A 10,822-nucleotide genomic window follows, 5' to 3' on the forward strand; every position below is an offset into this window, starting at 1 on the left:
TTAGGTAAGCCAGTAACAAAATCCATTGTGATCTCATCCCACTTCCATATGGGAATATCCAATGGCTGCAACAGACCGCTTGCTCGTTTGTGTTCAATTTTCACTTGTTGGCAAGTGAGACATTTACTTACGTATCGAGCAACGTCTTCCTTCATGCCATTCCACCAGAAGTTCTGTCTTAAATCTCTATACATCTTGGTAGATCCTGGGTGAATCGAAAATGGTGAGCTGTGAGCTTCGGCTAACAATGACTCACGAAGGGTGGAGTCATCGGGTACACAAAGTCTTTTGCCGCACCAAATCACCCCCTGATGGTCTATACTAAATTCAGATTGCTTACCCACCTCGAGATTTTGCACAATTGCCCAAAGTTCTCCATCTTGCTTTTGTGCATCTTTGATCCGGGATATGAGGTTGGGTTCAATCTGCATTCTAGCTAGATATCCATCAGATTTACTAACCTGAAGCCAAATGTCCATCCTTTCGAGATCCCTCCTAATATGAGGTTGAATTTGTAGGCAAGATATAGTCCCGGAATTCTTTCGGCTTAATGCGTCAGCTACAACATTGGCTTTGCCTGGATGGTATTGAATATTTGCATCATAATCTTTTAAAAGTTCTAACCACCTTCTTTGCCTCATATTTAGCTCCTTCTGCGTAAATATATACTTGAGGCTCTTGTGGTCGGTAAAGATGTCACAACTTTCACCATACAGATAATGTCGCCAAATCTTAAGTGCAAAGACGACTGCGGCTAATTCTAAATCATGTGTAGGGTAGTTAACTTCATAAGGCTTCAACTGACGGGAGGCATAAGCGATAACCTTCCCATGTTGCATTAGCACACAACCTAATCCTTTCTTTGAGGCATCACTGTAGACTTGGTAACCCCCTGATCCAGAAGGGAGAGCGAGTATCGGAGAGGATACAAGTCGTTTCTTTAATTCTTCAAAGCTTTTCTCTTGTTCCTCATTCCATGAGTACTTCACCCCTTTCCTTAGGAGTTTTGTGAGTGGTAAAGCAATTACCGAGAATCTTTCAACAAATCTTCGGTAATAGCCAGCAAGACCCAAGAAACTTCGTATTTCGGTAACAGAAGTGGGTCTTGGCCATTTTGTAATAGCTTCAACCTTTGTTGGGTCTACCATAATTCCCTCTGCTGATATAACATGACCTAGAAATGACACTTGGCTAAGCCAAAAGTCACATTTGGAAAACTTCGCGTACAACTTCTCATGCCGCAAGGTTCCAAGTACTATATGTAGATGTGCTTCATGTTCTTCGCGACTCTTAGAATACACCAGAATGTCATCGATAAAGACAATAACGAATTTGTCTAGGAATTGGTGAAATACGCGATTCATCAAATCCATGAAGACTGCGGGTGCATTAGTTAGCCCAAAGGGCATAACCAAAAATTCGTAATGACCATATCGAGTACGAAAAGCGGTCTTGGGAACATCCTCATTCTTGACCTTTAACTGATGGTACCCAGACCTTAGGTCGATTTTTGAGAAGAACTGAGCCCCTTGAAGTTGATCAAAGAGATCATCAATGCGAGGCAGAGGATACTGATTACGAATAGTAATCTTGTTCAGCTCTCGGTAGTCAATACATAAACGCATACTACCGTCTTTCTTCTTCACAAATAAGACCGGAGCACCCCAAGGTGAAACACTGGGTCTTATGAATCCTAAATCTAACAATTCTTGCAATTGTTCCTTCAACTCCTTTAGTTCCATTGGGGCCATACGGTATGGAGCTTTAGAAATAGGTTCGGCACCAGGGATCAAGTCGATGGTGAATTCTAACTGACGGTCGGGTGGTAATCCCGGAAGTTCATCCGGAAATACATCAGGATATTCACGGACAACGGAGTGGCTATCGATACTCTTAATACTAGCAGAAATATCCTTAATCGATGCTAGGAATCCAGCACAACCGTTTGATATGGATTTTCGAGCCTTAAGCGCAGAGATAATTTTAAGAGATTTATGAGCTTGAGTTCCCTGATATATAATATCAGGATGATGAAGATTACCGAAAATAACACGGCGAGAATGACAATCTATAGTTACCTGATGTCTAGACAACCAATCTATTCCTAGAATAACATCAAAGTCACACATATGTATTGGAAATAGGTCTGCCTTACACACAATAGATTCAATACGGATCGGACAATCCTTATATACGTAAGTGATTACGGACGAAGTTCCTATGGGAGTGGAAATGGTTAAAGTATGATCTAAGAGAGTTGGTCTTATCGGAAGATACTTAGTAAACGAATGGGATACTAAAGAATGAGTCGCTCCTGTATCGAATAACACATAGATACTACGTTCACCAATCTGAAGGGTTCCAGATACAGTACCTGGAATATTAGCAGCGTCAGTAGCGGAAAGTGCGAAAATTCTTCCTCCAACATTGGGTTGATTATTCTTCTTAGTATCTTTCTTAGGACATTCCTTGATCATGTGTCCAGTTTGGCCACATCTAAAGCATGCTCCTGTACTTCGGTGACATACGCCCTGATGTCTCTTACCACAAGTATTACATAGTGGATATGTAATCTGATTCAGTGGTTGAGTTCTAATAGGTTCTGCATACAACTGAATCTGGTTTTGAGCAGGCCTCGGGTTTTGAAGTCTAGGTTGCCATGGACGTGCTTGATTTCCAAAGTTTTGATTTCCTTGTGCTTTGCGATCTTGATGTTGTGGCGTAGTGGATGATTGGCCGATTTCCTGCTTAAATTGGCCTTCCCTATTTCTCTTCTTATTATCCCCAGTTCGGGATAAAAATTCTTTCCTTTCGAACTCAAAAGTTTTGATTGCATCAGCAACTTCGGTGACATCCTTAAATTTCATATACATGATCGATTTCCGAATTCGATCATTAACTGCCCACTTGCATTTTTCTGCCTGGACTTCTGCTGATCCTGCAACATCTCCTACAATACTAGCCAACCTTGAAAATCGAGTAATGAACTCAGAGGCTGGTTCATCATTCCCCTGTCGAATCACTGCATACTCCCTGATATAAGCTTCTTTATCAGCGGTCGAAAAATACTTGTCGTAAAAGATATTACGAAAGTCGACCCATGAAAGATTAGCGTCAAAATCATCCCCTCCTTTGACTTGCTTATATCCTTCCCACCAAGTTTGTGCGTCATCTTCAAATTTGTAGGTAGCCAGTCTAACTTTGTATTGCTCCGGAACTCCAAGAACCCCGAAGATCTTTTCAATGTGAGCTATCCAGTTTCTCGCTTCGACTGGATTAGTAGCGTGACTAAAGGATTTCGGCTTTTGTTTTTGGAATTTACTAATCCATATGTCTATACTATAAGTAATATTGTTCGTGGTATTTCCACCAGAGGTTGGATTAGTGTTAGTGCGTTCTGGATGACGAGTTTGTTGAATAACAGCCTCAGCTGTTTGGGCAACAAGGTTTGGAAGCAACCCAGCAACAGCCTGGTTGATAGCATTAATCATGTTTGAATCAACTGGAGTCTCATTCGAAGAAGTGTTGTTACGTTCATGGTTAGTACGAGTATTCCTACGTGGCGGACGACGAGGAGGCATCTATAAGAATAGACATAGGAGTTAAATCAAATAAGAGATCAAGTTGAATCCTATCATAGATATCTACCCATTCCTCACAGGTCTTAATTACTATCTTCAAGTTTTCTACAGGAAAGAGCCTTTGCTCTGATACCATAGCTGTAACACCCCAACCCGGAAGGGCTGGCGTGTCACAATAACAGTAGCAGAAACAAAAGTCATAATTCCATTTATTTATTTGATAAGGATATAACCACACGGCTTTTAAAATTAAGATTAATATACAAGCGGAGACATTCATCTTAATTAACTAACATCTTCAGATTTATTCCTAGGCTTTATTCTTCTCTCTTTTCCCCTCCCAAAGTAACCTGTGGACCTGTATATACAAAAAGTTTACGGAATGAGCCGAATGCTCAGTACGGAATTATAGGCTTAGATAACAAATAAACGCTTCATATGAAATCTTATCCGGATGGAACTTTTAGGCGAAAATAATACGATGCAAGAACAAAATTTCGTAGTCATATCTTACGGATGTACCCATGAGCAAACTTAAAACGTGACAATACACAGGTAGCTACTCCTGCATACTTATCACATGAGATGGCGAATTGGCATACCCGTTATCCACCTCCTTATACTTAAATCCTAGGATCGATCCATACGCCTCCTAATAGCCTTATGTACCACACTTGTACTTAAGAGACGCCGTGAACTGATCTCTCCGTCACGGATGGAGCACATGATGTTGATGCCACAACAACATGCTCGTGGGACACTCCACGAGAAGCGATACTCAGGGTATCAGAGTACAAATGGTCTTATTCACATAACTTATAAAACTTATTTTCATAACAAAACGGAACATATATGGGAACATGCGATAATGAGTATAACAACATAATACTATCGCATGACATGAAAGTTAAATCAAATGATAGGAATCGAACGGACTGTCAAACGAATCGATAATCAAAGACGTGAGGAGTTTCTAACATATATAGTAATTTAGTGGTTTTATAACAATTTGAATATGAAGCAATAAAGAGTGGGGTAAGGATCCGTACCTTAATAACTCCAAAGTGAAGCTACCTTATGCTAATATTTTAGATTTATATGGGCAGAGTTTCGACTATTGATTAATCTTTTAACCTAATTTCACCATAAAGCACACAAAACAGAGTTAGTGATCAATACAACGATTACGATAATTCCCCGAGATCAATTTGGACAATGAATGTCCAAGTGCAATACTTCGGCTCATTTATCAAAATGACAAACGATAAAGTACAGTACTTCGGCTCGTATATCGAATCATCGACAACGATAAAGTACACTGCTTCGGCTCAGTCATCGGATTACCGATGATAGATGAAACATAACCCAAATATGGGTAGCACTTAGATATTCTTTGGGATATATTGATTCCGGACAATGAATCGTAATAGCGATCGAGTAATTACCCTGATTGTGGCAGCACCTCGATAATAGTGTATGTGTTAATTGAAGTAAAACGACTATAACTCTGTGTATATTGTGAGTTTTTCCGTCGATTTTGTGCCAGAAATCAAGTCCCAGACTCCTCTATTTATACCCGAATTTTGACTCCGTCGCGTAGCGCGAGGGGTATCACTTATAGGCGTCGCGCTACGCTATTGGTAATTTATGTTAGACGAAATTTGTCCCTGTCGCGTAGCGCGAGGGGTAACCCCTATACGTGTCGCGCTACGCGAGTGGTCACCTATTTTCTATAGGTAGCTTCGTGTCTAAGTAGCTTAGCTGAGTTGATAAAATTGTAAAATTCAAAACGGCCAGCAAGTTATTTAGATAATCGTAACTAGGGTTTTGCCCCCCCTGAGTTTTAGGGGCCCTGATCCTGATTCCGATTGTTCTAAAAATTTTTAGGGTTCATGCCAATTTACTTGGGTGTCTCATTTAGGGTTTCCTTAATAAATAATTACTATTATTCTTTTTATTTCTATAAAAATGATTTTAAATTTATGGGCATTACAACTATTACCCCCTTAAAAGAAATTTCGTCCTCGAAATTTTGCAAATAAGAATATAACCTATCGTATAAGTAACAGAAACGAAACTTTCCTAGCAGAGTTACTAACTTATATAACCCGAATTTTCTAACTACACATGGGTATTTGAAATTCATAGCTAAGGTTATGACTAAACTTGTCAATTACCTTATATATGTGCCTTAATGGTCCTTCTTACTAAGATATCTTACCGTATGAAAAGTTTAATAGAGATTTTCAGATACTTAGAGTGACTATTAGTACTGAAATTTCCTACATAGATATACTTAGTTATAGCTAAAATATCTTCTCATAAAGTAAAGCATAAATGACCGTAAACAGAAACAAATGAACATATATCAAATAGCAAGATTTACCGTTACTCGACTAAAATTCTATTGCGAGAATAGATTAGGGTATAGAGAACGAATTGATTCTTCGGATTCCCATGTTGCTTCGCGTTCAGAGTGATTTTTCCAAAGGATTTTAACGAACGGGATTACTTTCCTACGTAAAACCCTTTCTTGTCGATCTAAGATGGCTTCTGGTTCCTCTTCGTAGGACAAATCTTCGTGAATTGAAAGTAACGGATAACTAATGACATGGAGTGGATGATAATTATATCCTCTTAAAGAGGATACATGAAAAACGTTATGAACGTGAGAGAGTTGAGGCGGTAAAGCCAGTCGATATGACACTTCTCCAATTCTTTCAAGGATTTCAAATGGACCGATGAAACGGGGACTAAGTTTCCCTTTAATTCCAAATCTACGAACACCACGCCAAGGTGATACCTTTAAGAATACGTGGTCACCAATTTTAAATTCGAGGGGTCGTCTATCTTGATCTGCATAGCTCTTTTGTCTACTCTGAGCTTCTTTCAGTTTTTCTCGGGCTATAATGACTTTTTCATTTGTAATCTGAACTAATTCTGGCCCTTCAATAATCTTTTCTCCGACTTCATCCCAGCATATGGGTGCGCGACATTTCCTACCGTACAAAAGTTCAAAAGGTGCCATGCCAATACTTGCTTGCCAACTATTGTTGTAAGCGAACTCAACAAGACATAGATATTCATCCCAGTTTCCAGACCATTCAAGTGCACATGCTCGGAGCATGTCCTCCAAGGTCTGAATCGTACGTTCTGACTGCCCATCTGTTTGTGGATGGAAAGCCGTACTAAACTTTAGTCGTGTCCCCCAAGCTGCCTGAAAACCTTTCCAAAATCGTGAGGTGAAACGTGGGTCTCTATCGGAAACAATGGAAGATGGTGTGCCATGGAGTCGAATAATTTCTTGAAGAAATATTTCGGATAACTTATTAACCGAAAATCCTTGCTGAATTGGTATAAAATGTGCGGACTTTGATAATCTATCGACAACAACCCATACAACATCATTCTTCTTGAATGTCTTAGGTAAGCCAGTAACAAAATCCATTGTGATCTCATCCCACTTCCATATGGGAATATCCAATGGCTGCAACAGACCGCTTGCTCGTTTGTGTTCAATTTTCACTTGTTGGCAAGTGAGACATTTACTTACGTATCGAGCAACGTCTTCCTTCATGCCATTCCACCAGAAGTTCTGTCTTAAATCTCTATACATCTTGGTAGATCCTGGGTGAATCGAAAATGGTGAGCTGTGAGCTTCGGCTAACAATGACTCACGAAGGGTGGAGTCATCGGGTACACAAAGTCTTTTGCCGCACCAAATCACCCCCTGATGGTCTATACTAAATTCAGATTGCTTACCCACCTCGAGATTTTGCACAATTGCCCAAAGTTCTCCATCTTGCTTTTGTGCATCTTTGATCCGGGATATGAGGTTGGGTTCAATCTGCATTCTAGCTAGATATCCATCAGATTTACTAACCTGAAGCCAAATGTCCATCCTTTCGAGATCCCTCCTAATATGAGGTTGAATTTGTAGGCAAGATATAGTCCCGGAATTCTTTCGGCTTAATGCGTCAGCTACAACATTGGCTTTGCCTGGATGGTATTGAATATTTGCATCATAATCTTTTAAAAGTTCTAACCACCTTCTTTGCCTCATATTTAGCTCCTTCTGCGTAAATATATACTTGAGGCTCTTGTGGTCGGTAAAGATGTCACAACTTTCACCATACAGATAATGTCGCCAAATCTTAAGTGCAAAGACGACTGCGGCTAATTCTAAATCATGTGTAGGGTAGTTAACTTCATAAGGCTTCAACTGACGGGAGGCATAAGCGATAACCTTCCCATGTTGCATTAGCACACAACCTAATCCTTTCTTTGAGGCATCACTGTAGACTTGGTAACCCCCTGATCCAGAAGGGAGAGCGAGTATCGGAGAGGATACAAGTCGTTTCTTTAATTCTTCAAAGCTTTTCTCTTGTTCCTCATTCCATGAGTACTTCACCCCTTTCCTTAGGAGTTTTGTGAGTGGTAAAGCAATTACCGAGAATCTTTCAACAAATCTTCGGTAATAGCCAGCAAGACCCAAGAAACTTCGTATTTCGGTAACAGAAGTGGGTCTTGGCCATTTTGTAATAGCTTCAACCTTTGTTGGGTCTACCATAATTCCCTCTGCTGATATAACATGACCTAGAAATGACACTTGGCTAAGCCAAAAGTCACATTTGGAAAACTTCGCGTACAACTTCTCATGCCGCAAGGTTCCAAGTACTATATGTAGATGTGCTTCATGTTCTTCGCGACTCTTAGAATACACCAGAATGTCATCGATAAAGACAATAACGAATTTGTCTAGGAATTGGTGAAATACGCGATTCATCAAATCCATGAAGACTGCGGGTGCATTAGTTAGCCCAAAGGGCATAACCAAAAATTCGTAATGACCATATCGAGTACGAAAAGCGGTCTTGGGAACATCCTCATTCTTGACCTTTAACTGATGGTACCCAGACCTTAGGTCGATTTTTGAGAAGAACTGAGCCCCTTGAAGTTGATCAAAGAGATCATCAATGCGAGGCAGAGGATACTGATTACGAATAGTAATCTTGTTCAGCTCTCGGTAGTCAATACATAAACGCATACTACCGTCTTTCTTCTTCACAAATAAGACCGGAGCACCCCAAGGTGAAACACTGGGTCTTATGAATCCTAAATCTAACAATTCTTGCAATTGTTCCTTCAACTCCTTTAGTTCCATTGGGGCCATACGGTATGGAGCTTTAGAAATAGGTTCGGCACCAGGGATCAAGTCGATGGTGAATTCTAACTGACGGTCGGGTGGTAATCCCGGAAGTTCATCCGGAAATACATCAGGATATTCACGGACAACGGAGTGGCTATCGATACTCTTAATACTAGCAGAAATATCCTTAATCGATGCTAGGAATCCAGCACAACCGTTTGATATGGATTTTCGAGCCTTAAGCGCAGAGATAATTTTAAGAGATTTATGAGCTTGAGTTCCCTGATATATAATATCAGGATGATGAAGATTACCGAAAATAACACGGCGAGAATGACAATCTATAGTTACCTGATGTCTAGACAACCAATCTATTCCTAGAATAACATCAAAGTCACACATATGTATTGGAAATAGGTCTGCCTTACACACAATAGATTCAATACGGATCGGACAATCCTTATATACGTAAGTGATTACGGACGAAGTTCCTATGGGAGTGGAAATGGTTAAAGTATGATCTAAGAGAGTTGGTCTTATCGGAAGATACTTAGTAAACGAATGGGATACTAAAGAATGAGTCGCTCCTGTATCGAATAACACATAGATACTACGTTCACCAATCTGAAGGGTTCCAGATACAGTACCTGGAATATTAGCAGCGTCAGTAGCGGAAAGTGCGAAAATTCTTCCTCCAACATTGGGTTGATTATTCTTCTTAGTATCTTTCTTAGGACATTCCTTGATCATGTGTCCAGTTTGGCCACATCTAAAGCATGCTCCTGTACTTCGGTGACATACGCCCTGATGTCTCTTACCACAAGTATTACATAGTGGATATGTAATCTGATTCAGTGGTTGAGTTCTAATAGGTTCTGCATACAACTGAATCTGGTTTTGAGCAGGCCTCGGGTTTTGAAGTCTAGGTTGCCATGGACGTGCTTGATTTCCAAAGTTTTGATTTCCTTGTGCTTTGCGATCTTGATGTTGTGGCGTAGTGGATGATTGGCCGATTTCCTGCTTAAATTGGCCTTCCCTATTTCTCTTCTTATTATCCCCAGTTCGGGATAAAAATTCTTTCCTTTCGAACTCAAAAGTTTTGATTGCATCAGCAACTTCGGTGACATCCTTAAATTTCATATACATGATCGATTTCCGAATTCGATCATTAACTGCCCACTTGCATTTTTCTGCCTGGACTTCTGCTGATCCTGCAACATCTCCTACAATACTAGCCAACCTTGAAAATCGAGTAATGAACTCAGAGGCTGGTTCATCATTCCCCTGTCGAATCACTGCATACTCCCTGATATAAGCTTCTTTATCAGCGGTCGAAAAATACTTGTCGTAAAAGATATTACGAAAGTCGACCCATGAAAGATTAGCGTCAAAATCATCCCCTCCTTTGACTTGCTTATATCCTTCCCACCAAGTTTGTGCGTCATCTTCAAATTTGTAGGTAGCCAGTCTAACTTTGTATTGCTCCGGAACTCCAAGAACCCCGAAGATCTTTTCAATGTGAGCTATCCAGTTTCTCGCTTCGACTGGATTAGTAGCGTGACTAAAGGATTTCGGCTTTTGTTTTTGGAATTTACTAATCCATATGTCTATACTATAAGTAATATTGTTCGTGGTATTTCCACCAGAGGTTGGATTAGTGTTAGTGCGTTCTGGATGACGAGTTTGTTGAATAACAGCCTCAGCTGTTTGGGCAACAAGGTTTGGAAGCAACCCAGCAACAGCCTGGTTGATAGCATTAATCATGTTTGAATCAACTGCAGTCTCATTCGAAGAAGTGTTGTTACGTTCATGGTTAGTACGAGTATTCCTACGTGGCGGACGACGAGGAGGCATCTATAAGAATAGACATAGGAGTTAAATCAAATAAGAGATCAAGTTGAATCCTATCATAGATATCTACCCATTCCTCACAGGTCTTAATTACTATCTTCAAGTTTTCTACAGGAAAGAGCCTTTGCTCTGATACCATAGCTGTAACACCCCAACCCGGAAGGGCTGGCGTGTCACAATAACAGTAGCAGAAACAAAAGTCATAATTCCATTTATTTATTTGATAAGGATATAACCACAC

General features: G+C 40.2%; 2 protein-coding genes across 2 annotated transcripts; both read right to left on the bottom strand.

Annotated features, from left to right (window-relative positions):
- Positions 1-2,098: 2,098 nt before the first annotated feature.
- LOC118490401 lies at positions 2,099-3,491 on the bottom strand. Its single transcript, XM_035988021.1, has 3 exons — positions 3,201-3,491; positions 2,208-3,068; positions 2,099-2,104 (listed from the first exon to the last, which is right to left on the bottom strand). Exons 1-3 carry the CDS (start codon positions 3,489-3,491, stop codon positions 2,099-2,101), a joined length of 1,158 nt encoding a protein of 385 aa, XP_035843914.1.
- Positions 3,492-9,101: 5,610 nt separating this feature from the next.
- Positions 9,102-10,494, bottom strand: LOC118490402. The gene is made up of 3 exons (XM_035988022.1): positions 10,204-10,494; positions 9,211-10,071; positions 9,102-9,107 (listed from the first exon to the last, which is right to left on the bottom strand). The coding sequence occupies exons 1-3, from the start codon at positions 10,492-10,494 to the stop codon at positions 9,102-9,104; spliced, it is 1,158 nt and encodes a 385-aa protein (XP_035843915.1).
- Between the last annotated feature and the right edge of the window lie 328 nt (positions 10,495-10,822).

This window comes from Helianthus annuus, chromosome 3 (assembly GCF_002127325.2).
Source record: "Helianthus annuus cultivar XRQ/B chromosome 3, HanXRQr2.0-SUNRISE, whole genome shotgun sequence".
Classification (NCBI taxonomy): Eukaryota; Viridiplantae; Streptophyta; class Magnoliopsida; order Asterales; family Asteraceae; genus Helianthus; species Helianthus annuus.

Bases quoted from the DNA above. Each gene is read 5' to 3' on its own strand.
- LOC118490401 (XM_035988021.1), bottom strand. From the start codon at position 3,491: ATGATTAATGCTATCAACCAGGCTGTTGCTGGGTTGCTTCCAAACCTT. The intron at 3,069-3,200 runs GTTAGACTGGCT...TTTTACGACAAG, and splicing joins GAGTTCCGGAGCAATACAAA to TATTTTTCGACCGCTGATAA.
- LOC118490402 (XM_035988022.1), bottom strand. From the start codon at position 10,494: ATGATTAATGCTATCAACCAGGCTGTTGCTGGGTTGCTTCCAAACCTT. The intron at 10,072-10,203 runs GTTAGACTGGCT...TTTTACGACAAG, and splicing joins GAGTTCCGGAGCAATACAAA to TATTTTTCGACCGCTGATAA.